This window comes from Neomonachus schauinslandi, chromosome 3, assembly GCF_002201575.2.
Source record: "Neomonachus schauinslandi chromosome 3, ASM220157v2, whole genome shotgun sequence".
NCBI lineage: Eukaryota > Metazoa > Chordata > Mammalia > Carnivora > Phocidae > Neomonachus > Neomonachus schauinslandi.
The window spans coordinates 66,222,656-66,243,212 of NC_058405.1; the positions used below are offsets into that span (position 1 = coordinate 66,222,656).

Consider the following 20,557-nt stretch of genomic DNA (forward strand, 5'->3'; position numbering starts at 1 on the left):
CTGCTGTTCCCTCAACCTGTAAACTACTGCTACAGTAAACCTACAGCATGGGTCCTTCAGGTGACTTGAATAAGTTGACAGATGAGATGTGCCTACAACATTGCCACAGTGGTGATGGCTCTCCTGCCTTTCCTATTGTTATGAAACAGACACCAAGCCTGCCAAAGCACATATATGCATTTTCTCACTTACTTACGGCAATATTCACATGAGGCAGGGACTGTGATTATCCCTATTATAGCCTAGAAACCCAAGGCTTTGCAAGGTTATTCAATTAGCAATAATCGCGCCTCGGATAAACCTCATTGGCTACGATACGGCCACTGCGCAAAGCTTTGCAAGGTTATTCAACCTGCACAAGTTCATACAGCTACCAAGTACTGGAATTGAACCCAGAGCTATCTAATTTTGAAACCCATGCTCTTACCCATTTAAAAATGTTCCCTAAAATCTCCAACAAAACAGGCTGAGGTGCTTTGATTTTGAGGGGAGAGGAAAGTAGTAAAGGAAAGAAGAGATGATCATCTTGAGTATCCCCTTGACTTAATATTAAATCGAATTTAGCTAAAAAGTCCAGCTGCATTATGTGACATAAGCATTTTCACTGCTAAGTGCTTTTGCAATCATTAAGGGGATGACTTTTAAGTGACAGGCATTCTTCTAAGCAGGCTAGGTAAAGAGTGTGGAGAGGTGTAAGGCATAACCTGGAACTCTTGAGAACTCATCAAACAACCGTGGCCTTCCCCAGGCTTGACACTGGAGATGCTTGACAATGCCAAGTGTGAGGAAGAACAGCTTATGTGCACCGAGTATAGCAGGGATCAAAAGCCCTCCATCTAAAGACAGCATCAGAATGTCTGCTGAGCAACCTGCACAAAGACAGCGTGAGAAGGATCAGCAAAGTTGAGAGGGCATCATGCCTAACATTGTCTTACGGGGCAAACTGTTGGGAGAAGCCCATCTGGGACAGAAATGAGGGGTCTCTACAGTTTTGGGTGCAGCCTTGTGAAGGAAAAGGAAACAATAGCAAGTCACAGAGGCACTGTGGAAGGTGAATGGGCTTTGGTGCCAACCTGGGTAGGGTTCTCAGTGGTTCCATTGGTGGGTGGGAAAAGAGAGCCAGTGTTGGCCATCCTGGGCCTATGTGAGGATCTTTAAAAGACTCACTGAAGTGAAATTCTACTGAAAGTGGGGTGATCAGAAAGGAGGATGTGAAACACTTAGTAACCGTACAGTTTGGACCTGAACCACCCAATCAGATTCAACAAATATTTATCGATGCTTTGTAATACCCCACTATTTCCATTTTTCATTAACATCACACTTATTAATGTCTTATGCCTATTACTTTGTTTTTATTTTATTTATTTTTTAAAAGATTTTATTTATTTATTTGACAGAGAGAGAGAGAGAGAGAGAGCAGGAGAGCACAAGCAGGGGGGAGGCCCAAAGGGAGAGGGAGAAGCAGGCCTCCCGCTGAGCAGGGAGCCCGACGCAGGGCTGGATCCCAGGACCCTGGGATCATGACCTGAGCCGAAGGCAACCGTTTAACCGACTGAGCCACCCAAGCGCCCCCGTTTTTATTTTTAAACAGTTCTAGCTGACTCCTATTGTATGACTTTGGTTTATCTGGATGTGTGGTTTAGTTGACTCTACAGTATCACCTTAGCAAACAGTAAGTGGTATACATAAATACGCCTCTGTGCATACATACAAATATATTATTTCATCTTAAGTTATCAGGTTTATTAACCATTACTTTTTCTCCTTGAAAAGGCATGTTGGAACTTGGTCTTGTAACTGCAACTCTTCCAGAATTCTTGGTATTTCTCAAACTAGGGTCTGTGTACCCTGGGCTCTGTGGATGTTTTCTTGGGAGTGAAAAGCTCCATGAAAAATTTTAAATTTCAGATTTATACTTTGATGATACTCTCAACATATTTGTTAACCAGTTATAAAGATGAGATCTCTCTTTGCTGTCAAAAATTTATGCCGTGGCAATTTAAAATTGACATATGCTTTAAAAATTAAGATGAACTAATTAATTCAGTGTTTCTCAAACTTGTTCATGGGGTCCAAGAACACAGTCCTCAGAGTCAGAGGGTTTTTTGTGGGGGTGGAGGGGTTAAGGGTTAATGACAATTTTGTTCTCTTTAAAAGGGATCAGTGTAACAGTGAAGTTTGAGGAACATTTTTGTAGATTAATTTTTTTCTCCAAGGTCACAAATTCTTTTCATGTTGGTAGCTTCCATAAAGCTACCTGATTTTCCTTTGTTTTTAGAAATAAATAATTAAAAATTAGCTACATATTAAATATTTATAACACATGTATAAAATTAAGAGAAAAAAATAAATTCACTTGTGCTTACCTCCTAGGTTAAGAAATATAGAACATTACCAATAACTTTGGTGCTTTCTTATATCTTATACTTACGCCTTTTTATTTATTTATATTTTTTTTGAGAGAGAGAGAGAGAGCACACATGTGTGAGCCGGGGCTGGGAGCGGCAGAGGGAGGGGAGAGCGTGAATCTCAAGCAGGCTCCATACCCCTCGTGGAGCGGACTGGGGCTCCATCTCATGACCATGAGATCATGACCTGAGCCAAAACCAAGATTAAGACGCGTAACCGACTGAGCCATCCACGGGCCCCAGACATGCCTTTTTAAAAAAAGTTCTGTATTTTTCTCTTTTGTTCATTCTGCTTCACCTGGTTGTTGAGTTTGTGATCTTTTTAAATAGTGCTTGAGTTCCTTCCATGCTGGCCTGTTCTTCCCTGTCAATCCTTTTCTGGATGGGGTACCCCCCACTCCCAATTCTTGTCTCTCAGAGAATCGCCCTGTGCTTCGGGCTTGACACGGCTCTGAGCGTTGCCTCCTGGGCTGCGATGCCTGGGCCTCACTGTGGAGGGGGCGGGGGGGGGGTTGCGAAGTGAATGTTCAAGGGCTGGCAATTGTGCCTGCCTCCTGGATAGCCCCTCCCTTGGCACCGATGTGACCCGCAGCACTGAACAGCTGCGCGAGCGCTCCAATCCTATGCCCCACAGTGGCCGGACGGAAGGCAACAATAGGTCTGGGAAAATTCTGGGGGAAAAGAGCATAACTAAGATGCCTCATCCTGCACGGCACACAATGCGCTTCCCTCTGGTTTGCCAATACTTCCTCCTTTACACCCACCCATCTTCTGTCTCCAGGAATTGCTCAGTTTTATGTGAGCTTTCTCAGATCCATCAATTTCCATTTTGCTTTTGAGGCATCTCTCTGATGGGAGTATGGAAGAAGGGGGATGGCGGCCCAAGTGAGTGTGTCATCTTCTTCTAAGTTTATGTATACTGCTATAATGTGGTTGAATATTGGCAAAGTATCCATTTATATTTGTCAGCAGTCCCGGATTTGTCTGAGACATATTTATAAAATGATGCTTCCAAGATGCCTTGCATTCCCTGGTAAAATGAGAATTAAGATTTTCTGCGTAAATATTATCCTTAATTTTTCTAAGATTATTTTATGTCAGAGAGACTGGTGAATTGAAAAATCCTGAAATTATATGCTTAATAAAATTTACATAAAGAGTTTTCTAAACTTTTCCCTTATAGGCTACAGAAAAAAGTAGAAAGCAACCTAGTTCTCTTGCAGGGAACTGAAAAACATGTATAAAACTATTCCTCATGTATGTAATCTATTTTCTATTAAGAAGTAAGGTTTTCAAAGGCTTGCCTCTGATTTAGAAAGCTAAAAAATTTTTTTTCATTACAATCTCACCAGATCATTTGAACATATTGTGGAACTTAACTATTAGGGGATATTGTTTAGGGCCCCTAACAGCATTGTTTTCCCTCTTTAAACTAGAGAAAAGTCAATAAAATGTTATCCGGGGGTTTCTGAGTTGGGAAATCCGCAGCAGGGGGAAAGCATATTTCCCTGCCAGGGACATTTCATTGCCAGGGACAGATGTCACACACCCCAACAATCATTCAAAACCTTGGGAATATTCTGTCACTGTCACATCACAATTGATGGATGTAGCTGGGGGTTAAAGGGCCTGTGCACAGGGAGGTGCAGGTGAGGACCGCCCCCCCCACCAGGACCACAGCGTCATCGCCCTCAACCCCCCTCATCTCCTCAACAGAAGAGCTCTCCGTGTGATGGAATCCCCATGGATGATAAAGAACAAACATGCCCGATTTTGAGATTGCTTATAGGCAAGCATTTGGAAACTCCAAATATAAAAGGCTTATTATAAACAGATTCCATCTCATTTTTAAGCAAAAGCCATTTCAATATTTTCAGAATGGGTGATGAAAACAGTACAAAGATATTAGATGCTGTTATTCACATGGCACTGACGAGGAACTTTTTCAGTGAGATGGGTCTCTGCTTTTAGAGAAATGATCAAAGTAAAGATACTCATGGTTCTTATTATTTTAAACCTTATTTGTGGGACGACTACGCAGGGAGAAGCTTTGGTCCTTCTGAATTAAGAGCTAAACAAAAACAGCAGAGTTTCTACAATCTATGGCCCTCGGCGCAGTTCTGCTGGAGTCAGAGGATGAACGTCTCGATGATATATGACGTTCAGATTTTATCTGCAACCTTTGTTAGCTCACTGCAGAATCCCTGTGGAAGGTATTTTCATTCATGTTTATACCTACATAAAAACCGGATGGCTTGAAATCCCAGAATAAGTATTTTATTCACTACTCTGATTTTCAAGATTTATTTAAAAAAAAAAAAACTGCTAGATAACTGTTAGGGCAGCTCAGAAGAACTGTGTCTGTGAAGAGTCTCTTATGGAGACTCTGTGTCCTCAGCCACCTGCAGAGGTCTGGCCCAAGCACCCACAGTGCCTGGGCCCACATTTTCCACAGGTCACAGGTGACCCACATAAAAACATCCCCGGGCTTGGAAAATGTCCTCTGATGTGGTTTCCTTTTTATTACATACTCACAGAGTACTCACTGGAAAACAGAAGATAGCTATTCATTAACTCTACGCTTTTTTCTCTTGCAGAGATGACACTGACCACCTCTGAGCGCTGAAATGGCAGGACAAATCTCCTCCCTTGAAGTCCTGAACCTGGATCTAGGTCAAGGACATTACTGTCCTGCCACTACCTTCCCCAAACAGTCAACAGTATAATCCAAGGAAGTAGAGCTTTGCATAACGCCCAGAGACACCCCCAACCCTCCTGGTGCGGATCTGAAGTTCTCTGATCACGGAAATGTATTAGTCAACTCCTACATTTTTTTTTTAAAGATTTTATTTATTTATTTGACAGAGAGAGACACAGCGAGAGAGGAACACAAGCAGGGGGAGTGAAAGAGGGAGAAGCAGGCTTCCCGCCGAGCAGGGAGCCCGATGCGGGTCTCGATCCCAGGACGCTGGGATCATGACCTGAGCCGAAGGCAGGCGCTTAACGACTGAGCCACCCAGGCACCCCACTCCTACATTTTTTTTATATTGCTTTTGACCCCAGCCAAAGAGCCTTGCAGCCTCAGTTCCATAAAGGGACAGGAAAGGCACTGACCAAGTGGTATTCAGCCCCCTTCTTAGTCAGGAACCTTATAAAGTCTCCCCATGTTAGGCTGAGGGGATTCAAGGCTGAGAAAAGGATGTTACATTTCAGACGTCATTTTTGAAAGTCCGAGGAGTTAGGAATTGTTCACAGATAACTATGCTTCCTCTGATACATTTCATACATTCATAAGCCCTAGATAAGATCCCTTGGTCTGAGAAGTGAGGCAAACATACATATATGTTAAAAATATCTCTGGACTGTCCTTTGTCCAGGCTTTCATCTGGTACGATACCACTGGTTAGTGGTGGTCATGGAGCTGGGCACCAGGATAGCCATAGTAAGAGAAGGCTGGATGCAAACAAAGAGAGGCCTAGGATTTGGCAGATGTTTAGTGACAGGCTGTGGCTGGCAGGAGGCTCGGTGTCCAGAGCTGAAGCTCACACAATGGGAGCCCAGGGAAGGGATGTGCGCACAGCTGGAGTCTCCTTTTCAATGGGCTTCTTGTTTCATACTTTGCATAATGCTCATACATGAGCTATAAGACTTATTTTTAAAAAGTGAGATTGAAAAGGCATAATCATGTCTCATGCATGTCACTCGATGAATATCTGTAGATGGGATCTGAAAAGATGATCAGTAAATTCTCTTCCAAAATTTCCTACTGCTATGATTTAAAAAATGTCCTAGTATGTATCGACAGACTCTCTACCAAGCACCTTATATCTGGTATAAACATTACAACCATACACTCTAAAAGCAAATTGGATTTTGAGCTGAGGTCCCAGTGTATTTTAAGTGTCTGCTGAAGAGACAACAATGTTGACTTGCCCCTCTTGTGACTATCTTGTTGGAAGCTACAGCACGTAATGAGAAATGTCAAGTCCCAAGATCAATGAAATTTTGGGCTCCAGGGATTCAACAGGAATAGCATTGATCCTTTTAAAGAACACCAGTCAGAGATGGGTTGTGATATATTGCGAAGAGGGGCTCAGGAGGATAAACGGCCAAGTCCAAGATACCTACCTGACAAAAAATTCAATCAGCTTTTAGCACAAATTGCCTGCTCTGCTCTCCTTTCTTTCATGCAGCAGGCTGATTCCAATTAGAGTGCGCAAATTAATTTTTATCACTTCCAAATTAGTTTCAGAATTTGTGCAAAAAGAGTGTTTCAGATGAAAGCATCTGTCCCTCACATCTCTGCGATTCTGTTATCTAGTCAGGGGCCTATTTAAATCTCCAAGAAAATTTTCTATGTTCAAAGTCCCAAGTTTGAAAGAGTAACACTGGATATTAGTATTAGAAAATATATTCATAAAACAGCTGTAATTCAACTGCAACCTGTGCTTGGTAGCACCTGCTTATTTCTTTTATGGTCTGAAACTCTTGATCATAATCTGCTTATAGATGTTCATCGTCTTTGTGGCGAATCCAATCAAAGTATAAAAATAACTAGGAAAAGACTATTTCTGAGATGTCTGAATTATTCACAATAATATATTTGACTCAATGAAACCATAAACTCTTTCTGCAACTACCTAAAAAAATCTACAAGCATTAGTTGTATTTTCTCTGCGGTACTAATAGAGCTCTCCATTAAAAAAGAATAATGACAATGCAGAAGGGACATAAATATATTAGCCACTTGAATTAATCTTGAGAAAGTGATCAAGTGAATCCTATCATTTTATGTTGCGCTGAATAAATAAGATTCAGCCTCTGACATACAAAGCAATTCAATGTCCACACCAAGACCAAACCCCTGAATTCTAACGGCTACTGGCATATTATGTTCCACACTAGGACTTCCCCCTTCAAGTCTAGGTTAATATATACAACCCTCAAAACCTAAGGGCATTGTGTCGCACACTTTAATATGAATTTAGACATAACCAGCTTTTTGGTCTTGAGTAGCAACGCATTATAAGATAGAAAACACACAGCCTGATTCTCTGACCTGTGAATTGGTAGCTAGAATAGATTAAACTGGGACAGAAAAAAAAAATCTTTTTCTTTCATGTTGTGAGTTTTCGGATGGCAAGGACTATGTCTGTGTCAACACCCATGGCTGATCCCTGATGTGACAGGCAATTCAGTGTGGGCTGTGACTGCCTTTACAAAAAAAAAGCGCATTTACCAGTATATGTGGTCTCTCTAGTCATGCATACCTGTGCTACCAGGTTGGCTATTTTAACAGACTCTGAGCCATAAATCACTCTATCAAGTACTAGAGATGACTAATTATTAATTTTTTACTATTATAATTATCCATATGGTAAAAAGCTGACACCAATTTTTAACGTAATTATTATTTTGTACCCAAGATGTAAGACTAAACATTTTGTAGTATGATACCAAATATTATCTGATAGCAATTTATGATTCATGTAATAAATACTCAATGTGTTCAGTACATTCAAGCAGAAAAAGCAGTTTGGTGATTAGTATAATATGGGTTTTTGGAAACTCCAGAAGGCCAGAGACCTTGACTATCCAGCTTTCCCAGAGGCTAAGATAGGACCAGCACCCAGTAGGCCTTCAATACATGCTTGTTGCTTGCCTAACACTTTAGGTGATCATCCTGTTTATTCTAGAAGAGCATTTTTCCCCCCTTATATTAAGGATGATGGATGAAATAAAGCCATATGACATACGTCCATATTAAATGTTCAAGAAGTCTTGGCAGGGTGGGTTTTATAAAGTCATTTAGGGTCATAATGATGACAATAGTTTTGACCAAAAATAAATTCTTATTAATGGAGGCAACAGTAAAAGATATGTATCAATAACATTCTTAATTTCTTAAGGATAATCTTGTCTTTGTTGAAAGCCTAAATAAAATGTTGCAATTAACAAATACAATATTCACAATTTTGTTCTTAAGGGTCAATATAAACATTTTTATTTATATAGCTCCTGTTGTAGGGAACTTTAACCAGTCTAAGTATTACTACATTTAATTTTTCTTGATAATTGATGGACTAAAGCAACTTTCATTAACCATCTTTTCATTTAAAAGATCATCAGAAAATCACATTAAAATTAAGTAGCTAACACAGACAATTACTATAACTTAACATGTAAAAAAATTCTTTACCTCATAGCAGTATGATATATAAAATATCTTATCTCAGCTACCAGGTGGTAGCTTTTAAGAAATGAATCCTTTTGGGAACTACCATTTTCATCATTTCTGAGCTCCAGTTTGAAGATGTTAGTTAATGAGATTTCAAGCACTCTTCTGTTTCTTAAAAAAAAATTTGTTATCTAAAATCTTTTAATTTTTATCAATATAGATGGAAGATACTACGCAGACCTGCTGCTTAATTTGACTTTTCTAATGAATACTACACTACTATGAAAATGAAGATTTGTAAATATGCAAAAATAAATTTAGATAAAATATATGTGATAATGTGCCATGCTTGAGAATGAGAAAGCCATCCATGGTAGATCAAGTGTCTTATACACATGTACACACACACACACACATACACACACACACACGAATTCTGCTAAAAATGAAGTTTCTGGTTTTTTTAATGGTATGGTTTTAGAAAAGAATAAATAAGGAGATTAACTTTTTAGTAGTTAGAGTATGATATTTGTTATAATGTAGAATTGGTAGCTAATTGTTTGAGCTGGCTGGAAATCAAGCAACACTGAATATTTTTTTCCTCAAACCAGTTTGTTTGTTCACAACTTGGTTCACACCTTAGAGCAGAGGCTGATATGCATAATGCACTACTTTCTCTCACTCAGTGTCTAGGCTAAAAGACGTTACTCCATGATATACTTCTAGTTTCTTTATCTGTTGGTCTTCAGCTCCAGCAGCAAGAATGAAACCTCACATAATATTTGGTTGCATCTGGCTCATCCCCCACTACCTTCATTCATATATATTTCATTTTATATATATTTCATTTTCTTCTCTACTATGATAGGGCCTTCGCTCCTATCAATCAAAAGCCATTTCCTCTTTTTGCAATATTATTGTCAAAATGCTTAAGAGCGGGGGTGGGTGGGACTTGAAGGGTGGACAGACGTACAACTGGGCTTCGATCCTCAGCTTTCTCATAGGCTGGAATGAACAGACCAGGGTGGCAGCCTCCCACCATGCAGCTGAAACACAGCATCTCATCCATCTGGCAACTACTCTCACAACATTTCAGTGGCAGATACCCAGCATTCCTGGAAAACTCTTATCTCTGTCTTGTCATAAAGAGGACCCAGACTCATGGTTCAGTTTGTTTGGAGGTACCGTGTAAGCTGTGACCAGTGTATGAATTACAAGTAGAATTGCCCTGGTTTAGGTACTTGTCATTATCAACACTGTACAGACACCATTATTTTATAGGAAATATTTGCATTGAAACTACTGAAAGCTTGGTAATTAAAAACAGTGATTATTGCTAGGCAATCTCTTATCTAGTTCTTCATTTAACAATATATATTTTTTAAAGATTTTATTTATTTATTTGACAGAGAGAGAGAGACAGCGAGAGAGGGAACACAAGCAGGGGGAGAGGGAGAGGGAGAAGCAGGCTTCCCGCCGAGCAGGGAGCCCGATGTGGGGCTTGATCCCAGGACCCTGGCTGGGACCATGACCTGAGCTGAAGGCAGATGCTTAACGATTGAGCCACCCAGGTGCCCTTCATTTAACAATATTGAAAACCCTATTATGTGTATCACTATCCCAGGAACCAGAGATTTAAAATGGAAAGGGAGAGACTCGTGATCCATTTTAGTGTTTCCTCAGAACAACAATTCCAAAGAATAATAACTGTTCTGCCATGAGCAAAAGAGGCCATGGAAAAACACGTTTGAGAAATTGTGGGTTAAACAAATTTCAACAGATTTGTTTGTGTAAGTAAGACTTTCAGAACTTACTTACATAGTAAGAGTAAATGCACTGTTTTCTAAAATTATTTTACCCTGGAGTCCCCCCCACTTTTTCCCTACAGGATATCTTAGGGAGTACTGTTGAATAAAAATACTTAGGAATCATCACAAGCAAAGGAACTGTCTTACTCAGTTTTTGCTGTCCGGGTGCCTAGTCTGAAGGGAGTACCCAATCATTGTTAAACGAATAAACGGAGAAATTTACTAGACTGTGTGGTAGGAAGTAATAAGTCTCCTCACTGAGGCACAAATAAAACCTTATAGAATTTCAGAGGAGGGAGAGAATATATTCAGTTGAGAGAAATTATACAAAGTTTAATGGATGAGCTACTGAAGGAAATTTCTGAAGGATGGAGACATTTGGAGGTTGGGAAGACTGCCAACTACAGGATCAATCTGGAAATTTCCCCAAGTTGAAGGTTACAGTAGTTACTCTTTTTATACTCTGACCATAACAACATTCTAGCAAAGATTTTTGCCACCTAAAGCTTTCATATTTTAAAAACTAATGATGTATTGTATGGTGACTAACGTAACAAAATAAAGTAAAATAAAATTTAAAAAGAATCCTTATAACCCTAGGAAAAGCTGTTAGAAAAATAAAAAAAGCAAAATATATTTAAAGAAACTTGTAGTCTGATGGGACACTTCTACACAAATACTCACTGCTGTTAGGGTTGTCTCCTATGATATGGTGTCGCCCACTCCAGTACCAGAGAAGCAGGGTAGCATCTCGAGACCCAGACACAATGTAGCAGTCCCCGCCTATGTATGACTCAGACCTGGCCAGGCACGTGACCACATCCCAGTGGCCAAACACGATCTGAGTTAATTTCCCTGAAACACACAAAAAACGGTAGGTTTAATTCATTTGTTATTTTTCTTTAAATGGTAATAAGCTTAACTTTATTTTACTAGGTTTGTGAAAAGTGAATCTGTAAATGTGAAAATTTATAAGCTAATTCAAATCCAGCCACAGATGCTTTCTTGAATTTCTTCTGAAAAATGATACAAGAATGTTCCTTGGGATTTCTAAGGACATGACTTCGAAAACAACACAATCATAATTTTCATTCTCCAGGAGTTGGGCCAGACTAAGGGGAGGTTTAAGGTCTTTTAATGGACTTGATTTGGGGAAGGGACAGTAGTCCCGTTTGTGCTATGAAATCAGGACTCATGCTAATGTTTGGAATGGATAGAGTTATAATGAGTTACTTACAACGTGAACATTTAATTTGAATCTTGACACTCAAGATGAAAATGCGTACATTATTAAGCATGATTTTATTTTAAGCTCTGGGTCTAACAAAGGCATTTTGAAGAGAAAAAGGTATTTCATAGTTAAGCTTACCTGTTTCTGTAGAGTAAACTCTGAAGCTCTTATCCCAGAATCCACAGATAAGAATATAGCGATTATCTGCTGTGACCACAAAACAATGTGCATTGATTTGTATACTCTGATCAACAAGGTCTGTGATCTGCCGTTTGTTCACACCAGAGTTATTGGCTAAACATACACAGAAAAAAAGAATTTAAAGAAGGATTCCACAGGAGGTTCATCAAGGAATATTTTTATGCTTCTTTTATCTAGAAATGGGTTTTTAAGGCCATAAGATTATTAACATTTTAACATTTCCCCAGGAGGAATAGAAGCTTAATTTTTAGTAGCAGTGGTTATTTATGAACCATTTTAAATATCTAAAAGTTGTCAGAAACTTCTCCCCCAATAAATAAAAACAACATGAAGACTTCAGATAATGAATTGAAAATAAAAATACTGAGATGCCTTGAATTCTATCCATGTTCGCTATGCACAAGTTCATTAGTGTCCAACAAGTTCTGTAATCAGGAGGAAGAAATATTGTGTGAAGTATGGTATAGAAGGAAAAAAAAGTCTTAATAGTTGCCCCAATCTGTCATCTTCTGATAGCATTTACAATTCATGTGGAAAAAAGAGGGGAGAGGTTTGAGCAAGGGATGTTGTTATGTGGGCAGCCCCACAGGGAGCTTTAGGTCAGCAGCTTTAAAGACCTGGATTGTCAACAGACAGAAGGCCTTTCCAGAATGGGCTGGCAGGGGAGGAGACGAACAGAGAAGATGGGAGAGGGACTGGGGAGGAAGGAGACAGGCAGAGACTCCGGTGGATAGCACTGGGACTGAATCTGAATAAAGTCAGGAACTCAGAGACACCGTCTGATTTCCCTAGTGCCTGTCTGCATGCTAGCCTGTTCCGTTCTCTGCACTGTCCTTTCAGGCTAAATCCCTGGGCTGAATTCTTAAACAGGAGATGCAGACGATCACCCACACCCTCTCACGCCAATTAGACTGAAGTGCTACTCTATGTGGATTCCCACTAATGCTATAATAATAACAACGACCAGGGAGGTAAGCCAAAAAAAATTATACCGAGAAAGGTAGCAAAGAAAAAGAAAACCAAAGGTTCTGAGTCACTTGAAAACTGTGTAATTGGTCCTTGATTAATTAGAATAGAGCGGCTAATTTTTCCATGGTTACATTCCTGCTGCATGTGACACTGTCGATGTTTCTTGGACAAAGGAATAGCTGGAGTAGACTCTAAAATATTCCCAGTCCTAGACCTTATCTCTTCCCAAAGACATGTAAATGCTATTCTGCGTAGGGGTATAAGTAACTAACTTAAATGACTGCCTTTTAACTTATTTCTGGGTTCAAAGATGAAGGGAGAGTTAAGAAATATAAGGAAAGATATACCATAACTTGCATATGGCTTTATACTTTTTCAAGGCATTTTTTGTTTTTTTCTAATTTAGTTCTCTACATGATCCCATGAAAAAGTCAGGACAAACATCCTGATCAGTCATCTTGCAGATAGGAAATTGAGGCCTAGGAAAAAGAAGGCGCTTGTTCTGGATCATCTGCTAATAAATGTGTATATGATTTAAAAATATTTCCATTATCTTTTGTAAAGAGTTATAGCTCATAAGTTTGCAATTCATATGAAATCTTTAATTAAAAAAAATTGGCCCTATTGAAAGGAGATTTCTAGAAAAGATGCCTTTCATGTTAGTTCTCTTTAATGATTTTTTTGAGTCCTCACATATTTTAAATATTTTAAATAATATATAGTTGTTAAAAAATAGTTTAGGCTGAAGGAAAGGACAGTTTGGAACGATTTGCCTTGTTTAGAGCCAACTTAAATGACCTCCTAAAAAAAAAAATCAAGAAAATGCCATAAATAATTGCTTAAATACCAAAAAGTTCTTAGATGGCATATTATGATCTACACAGCTCCTTGATGGTAATTCAATGTTATTTGCACACTAATTTTATGGCAGAAAAATTATCATTCGACTACCTTTTGTAATAAGTAACTACATAGGAATCTGTGGACAGTCAGCATTCATGAAAATGTATTTTTGTTGTTAACGTACCAATTAGGGGGTCCATTTCAATGGGAAGATGATGAGCTTGATCCAAAGAGTATCCTGGAGCTCCTCTGAGGCCTAAAGTTTAAACAGAAGGAGAAAACTACCATAAAAGTCTCAGAAAAGGAACTTCCTAATAAGCAGTGTTTTATGATGATTGTAGAAAAGGTGTATTGCTTAAAAATTATTTGGCAAATTGTTGTAAGAATGATGGCCATACTACACATCTTTGTAGATACTCTCAAAAGAAACCATCACAACAGGGACGCTGGCTTCTATGTCAGATGTAGGAAGCTGGAAAGAGTGTTCTCATCCTAACAACAAGAAGAAGCCGCATATAACAGAAGATCACAACATTTCTTGAGCCCATCAGAGAGCTAAGATCCCGGGAAACCAATGAGCTTGAAATCTACGAAGCTGTGTCTGCAAGCGGGGGTGGGCGTGAGCATGGCAGGGCTCACCTGGGCCAGGGCAGAGGGGAAAATGGGGCTTCCATTTTCCATCAATAGATGGCAAGTCAATTGAAGGTAAAAAATGGAGCCACACCTAAGACCTTACACTCAGGGAAAGCTACTACCAGAGGATTAATATTTAGGGCTTGATTGAGTTATTAGTCATAATTTTTTAACATGTGATTACATAACATATATAATACTTTTGAACAATGCTAAAGAAAAAATTAATCCTTTACAGTTTTTTTCCTCAATGCAAAATATTTCTAGAGGCTCAGACTTCTGTGAATAATAAAGTTATATATTTTTTAAAGATGTCTGTTGCATCTTTCTGATCAAATGGAATTAGTTATACCTCATGTTGATATATCACCAATAAACATAAAATAAGTGCATTTAGAAATTCTTAGAAGAATAAGCTATGATATACCTGATACTGTTTTTCAGAGCAATACAGAAGTCAATAGAATAGAAAAATTCAGATTAATTTACCATGGCTTATCCATTTAGTCCTGGAGACAGTGAGAGTCCTGGGGTTTCCGAGGATATCGTAAGGGATGAATTTGGCCAATTAAATCATTTGGCCACATTGACTTCTGTCCCGGTTAGGTAAGTATCAATATGTCTAATTTTGATAATAGAATCCTATCACTTCAAGAGGTACCAGCTGGAACTCTTGGGAACGAGTTTAAAGAAAACACACATGAAATCACTGAACAATTTAGATTTTGTCTTTTCTCAAAGACTCTCAGCTCAAGGAGGGAGATGGTGTCTGTCTTGTTCATTGCTGTGCTCATGGCTATTTGACACAGAGTGGCCATTCAAATATTTGCTAACTAAATTAGTGAAGTGGAAGAAAGAGGATTTGAAACCAGATTCAAACTCACTTTTGTTTAATATGGGACAAAAGTGGTTTTTCTTTTTTCCTGTGGGGCAGGCATAGGGTAGGGTGGGAGGACCTGAATTAGTTGTAGACCTGCTTCAATTTACCGAATATTTATTGAACACTTAACCATCAGGCAAGCATTCTGTGAGGCCCCAACACAGAGCAACAGTGGATAAGACAGACAAGACTCCTCTCATCAGGTCTGGCACCGATATGCTCTGCTGCTGTCCATAGATAATCTGGCATACCAGCTAGCCCCCAGCGCACTTACCTTCACTTACCCGCACCTCCTAAGACCCCTCTAGTAAGTGACGTGCTTGGACACACATACCTACTGTGTTGTGCCATCGATTCACCGCAAATAGCCGGCTGCAGGTCACGGTCACCACCGCAGGGATGGTCAGGTGGGGCAGCGTGTTGGCTGCCACGTGGGTCACTGGAGAATTTGATGGGAACTTCAGCACCATGATCACATCCTGTTGCATCTGATCTTTAAACATGAGTGGACTCTGTGGAAGGAAACACTGTTGAATAGAAAGGGAAGAGAGCAGAAGAGAACAGAAGGGATAACACAGTTAGTGAAAGCTCTGGGGAGACGGAGGTTAACACAGACGAGGCTAGCATGAGCAGAGAGCAAAGCAACCCGAACTTCCATCCGGGGAGGATGGCACGGGGAAAGGGGCAAGGGCCCTGTGCCGCCGCCGGCCGAGGACACGAGATCATTCACGACCAGCCTCTGTCTAAGCCTCTCGAGACTGTGGGGTGAGACGTGAGCTCCCAGGTCTGTCTCCTGATGCAGTGGCATTATTCAGTGCGGTGAAAACATCAGTTGAGCGGAAAAATTAGTGACGTCAGGGACTGACACTGTTTACATGAGAGATAAAGTGAATGGACTGATACTTTCATTTTTTACCTGGCTGATCTGGGGTCACGGCTGCAATCTAAATAACTAAAATGTACTAGCCTTCCCCGTTAGAGCTTTGCACGCGTCTCTGCTGTGGCAATCCTGACTGCTTATGGCTGACGCCTCCTTTCTAGACTGTGCGCTTGCAAAGGGCTACCCCCTTTTCCTTCCTTCGGTCTGTGCTTTCAGACGTCTAGCATGTGACTCGACAGACAGCAGACACTATCGATGCTACAGTTCCAGCAACTATAAAACACCATCAATACTCCTGCATCGAAAGCCCAAAATGGGGATGCTGGAAATAGCCATCATGTTGCGTTCATAAATGTTCTGTAAGTGTTTTCTATATGTATGAAGTGTCTGCTCCACGAACGTAGAACGCTTAGGTTTCCTTTATGAGCAGTTCCATGCCAATTTAGTCTCTCACAATTTTCCCCAGGAAAGCAATGAATCCTGACTGGGCACTTCTCCAGGATAAGTATTTTTATTATTATTATTAAACAGAGACAACTAACACGGGAATAAAACTCTTTTGCCAAAGCATTTCATAAAATAAAGTGTTAGAGATATTCTCTTAGACAGTTTATTAAAAATACGTCATCTAGGGGCGCCTGGGTGGTTCAGTCATTAAGCGTCTGTCTTCAGGTCAGGTCATGATCCCAGGGTCCTGGGGTCGAGCCCCACATTGGGCTCCCTGCTCAGTGGGGAGCCTGCTTCTCCCTCTCCCGCTCCCCCTGCTTGTGTTCCCTCTCTCGCTGTGTCTCTGTCAAATAAATAAAATCTTTAAAAAAAAATTCTTCATCTAAGGCTTGAGGCTCTAAGGCCACACCCCCATGTCTACACTGTGACTGTGTGTTCATGTGGAACCGTGTGCTTGGTATCAACCTCTTTGCTTTGTCACATGCAAAGACCAATTTCAAGCAGAAGAGTTCATTAGTGACCAAGGGGGCTGAAGCTGTTGGAGCCATTGTAGAGAGAAAAAACATGTTTTCAAACACATTTATTTGTTTCACTAGGAGTTTGGACCATCGATTCGTTGAAGGTCTGGAGGATGCAGCCCCCTCTGTGTTGCCAGTTCCTTAGCGTCATGTCTGACACACAGAAGGAACTCGATACGAATTTATCAAGTAACTGAGAAAATAAATGAAAGGTCTGAACAGTACTTCTGCCACAAAATAACAGCTTATAAATTTGTTTGCACATATACTATGGACCATATTTCAGAGCTCTTTACTCCAAAATTAGGGTACTTGCTGCCTTGATAACTGCCTAGAAAAATGGATGAACTTTAATTCATTTTGCAAACACGTTCTTTTACCTTCAAGCATTTTTCACTTCAGTAAAGGAATCAGTGGAAACCCACAGCTTAAAAAATAAAATTCCTTCTACAGAAGTCTCTTAGAAAAAATGTACCGTCTTCAAATTAAAGAGGGAAATGTTGTACAATTTGCGAATAAACTGAAAAAGGCCTATTTTGTCACGAAAATGAGCTTTTAAAATTCAGATTAAGGGACGCCTGGGTGGCTCAGTCGGTTAAGCGTCTGCCTTCGGCTCAGGTCATGATCCCAGGGTCCCGGGATCGAGTCCCACATCGGGTTCCTTGCTCAGCGGGGAGCCTGCTTCTCCCTCTGCCTGCCACTCCCCCTGCTTGTGCTCTTTCTCTCTCTGATAAATAAATAAATAAAATCTTTAAAAATAAATAAATAAATAAATAAAATTCAGATTAAAATGAAAAGAATATTACCTCAGCCCTTGTAAAATGGGAATAAAAGTTTTTTTTTAATATTTTTTTATTTTTATTTATTTATTTGAGACAGAGAGAATGAGAGAGAGAGAGAGCACATGAGAGGGGGGAGGGCCAGAGAGAGAAGCAGGCTCCCTGCCGAGCAGGGAGCCTGATGCGGGACTCGATCCAGGGACTCCAGGATCATGACCTGAGCCGAAGGCAGTCGCTTAACCAACTGAGCCACCCAGGTGCCCCTGGAAATAAAAGTTTTAATACGAGCAGGTAGTGGTGCTGATGATACCAGCTAACACTTATTGAGAACGTATTGCACTCCAGGTGCTGGTCTAAGTGCTCTATGGGATTAAGTCATGATATTCTCAGGGCAGATGGTATTTCTGCTTTCATGTAACAGATGCCGCAACATAAACAGGGAGGTGAAACACCTTGCCCAGGTCATTCCCTAGCTAGAGGCAGAGCTGGTGTTTGACCAGACTGGCTCCGGAGCCCTTGTTTTTAACTCTCCTGCCTCTGCAAGTTACCTCTGCATTTCTGCCCTCCTCTTAAAATGAGCTACTCCCCCTACTCAGCCTTGCCCCAAAAGATTAAACTGGGCCGTATCATATTGTGTTGATATTATATTTTCATCCTACCTTATAAATCAAATCTAATTCTGGTGCCTGTATGTGTCTGAATGAGTTTAGGCAGAGGCATATAGAGTCAGAGAAGAGGGCAATTGTTGTGAACCCCAAACTGGGCAAGCGGGGCAGGACTTAAAGGTAAGAACCGCATTCCCCTCTGTGTCTCTGCAGGGTATCAGCATCTACTGAGCCTAAAGACTTAACCAATACATCGAGAAGCCTTTAAAAGCGCTGCTGAAATGACGATCTTATTTGACGCGTACCCAGGTACAAAGAAAGCAGAAAACTTTCTTTTCAGGCTGCTCTGTCTTACCAGGTGCATGGCAGAGCTCCGAGGCGGATGTGGCTCAATAAGCAACTGAGATGGCGTCTGTCCAAAGTTCTGTATCTGGGCCTCCATGGCCTGCAGGGGAAGGAGAGTGATTGTCATAATCAATATGCATCAACGAGAGAGGTCAACACACTCCCTGACAATGCAAGTGGATCCCAAGTCAGCCATGAAAGAAGTCCAGAAAATTCACCGGGTGCTCTTCTCTCAGGGTGCAGAATCATCCAAGTGTTAGTATTTTGTAGACAGGCTTTGCTTTCTCCTTCCAAACATGCTTCCATTAACCAAGTGGTTATTCTTACGTAGAAGCTGGGGTTAAATGTGGGAGTGTTATGCCTGTGAGTGCATGCAGCTGAGGCCAAAGAACACTTCTAACACTAAATACACCACGTATACCTTAATAAAGTCCTGTGTAAGGAGGAACGTATGGGGATCTCTAATGAAATAAGCTTCTGGGATCTTGGGAAAAAAGAATGATACATAGTCAGTCCACCAATGATACGAAATAAAATTCAGAAAATCATATATTCCAGTCAATACAGAGGGTAATCATTAAGACTTTTGTATAATGATTAATTAATGATGGCCAAATTTTCAATACAAAAAAATATATTTTAGCATGTCATGCTTTTTTAAGATTAACGCTGAAATATTATTTAATGTCTATAAGGTATGAATTCACTTCTCTCAAAAATTTTTTGAAATTTTAGAGATAACTAGCCCAAAGAGGAAATAATTCTTTGGGCATCTTGAGCTATGAAATATTTTATTAAAGCCTGTGCAGCTAGAAATATTAATGAGATTTTATGGCTCCCAATGAATAAAAATAATCTTGGACCTCAAAATGTCCGGACTGTATAATATGCCTTTTTCTGTGTGTATGTCAAAGATATAATCTTATAGGAGATTTATGTATTTCTTCTATGTATAAATCCTACAGGCGAAAAAAAAAATCAATATATTAAGCTAGACTAACAGAAAAGATTCTTCCAAAACACTGTTAGCGTGTAATTTAAGTCAACAAGGAGAAGCACAATATTTACAGTGGTCATTACTCTGTCACCATGCTAATTTTTCCCCTAAAATTGTGTGCAATTTGGTTGCACGTAAAAGTGAAATATGAAACTCACTGCTGAGTGCTTAGGAATGCAGGTAAGGTGGTAGATGGCTCTCGACCCTGTGGTGCCACTAATCGCATTCACTGTCTAGAAATCTCATTTATAAAGTACTTAAATTTAACAATCTGTCCGCCTAGACTGCATTTCAAGAAAATGTTTATCAATAAAAATGTGAATTTTCAAATTTATTAGCAATATTAAACATGAATGCATCATTATCTGCCATATTTTAGCAATTGCATAAATGGGGCTTTGGTTCTTTTATTTGCAGAGGCAACAGGATGAATTATTAAATCTCTTTAAGTGCTGTCCAATCTTAACATATCCATTTATTTGCACGGGGTCCACACATACGCAAAGTGGGACTATTTAAGTAAATCGTACTCACATAGATTCCATTATACTTTATCTCCCCAGTGCAAGATTTACGATTATAAAAGAGGGAAGAGACTGTTTCTGGTTAGGTTCACATCATGAACAATAAACTCCTGAGAGTTACTTGAAAGAAAAAAAATAGTAATTTCATTGTTAAAGTTGCCCTGGCTAGAAAATGTCCAATACCTAGCTTAATGTATCATGAACAGCTAAAGTCGCTCTAACAATAGGTCCTCTGGCTTATGTTCCGAATCCTCCAGAAAGAACTGCGGTGGGGTGGGGAGACGGGTAAAATTAAATACAGTTTAGTC

At 40.0% G+C, this 20,557-nt stretch overlaps 1 protein-coding gene and 1 non-coding gene across 2 annotated transcripts in view; both read right to left on the reverse strand.

Moving 5' to 3' along the window:
* The window catches only part of NBEA (neurobeachin), a 748,838-nt gene that overhangs the window by 6,041 nt on the left and 722,240 nt on the right, over window positions 1-20,557 (reverse strand). Inside the window, 6 exon segments of the mRNA XM_044913201.1 lie at window positions 11,082-11,252; window positions 11,767-11,922; window positions 13,826-13,897; window positions 15,489-15,681; window positions 18,739-18,828; window positions 19,150-19,212. Coding sequence (XP_044769136.1) covers window positions 11,082-11,252; window positions 11,767-11,922; window positions 13,826-13,897; window positions 15,489-15,681; window positions 18,739-18,828; window positions 19,150-19,212 — 745 coding nt within the window.
* LOC123324369 lies at window positions 201-335 on the reverse strand. The gene has a single exon (XR_006539756.1). It is a non-coding gene; the product is annotated as a U4 spliceosomal RNA (small nuclear RNA).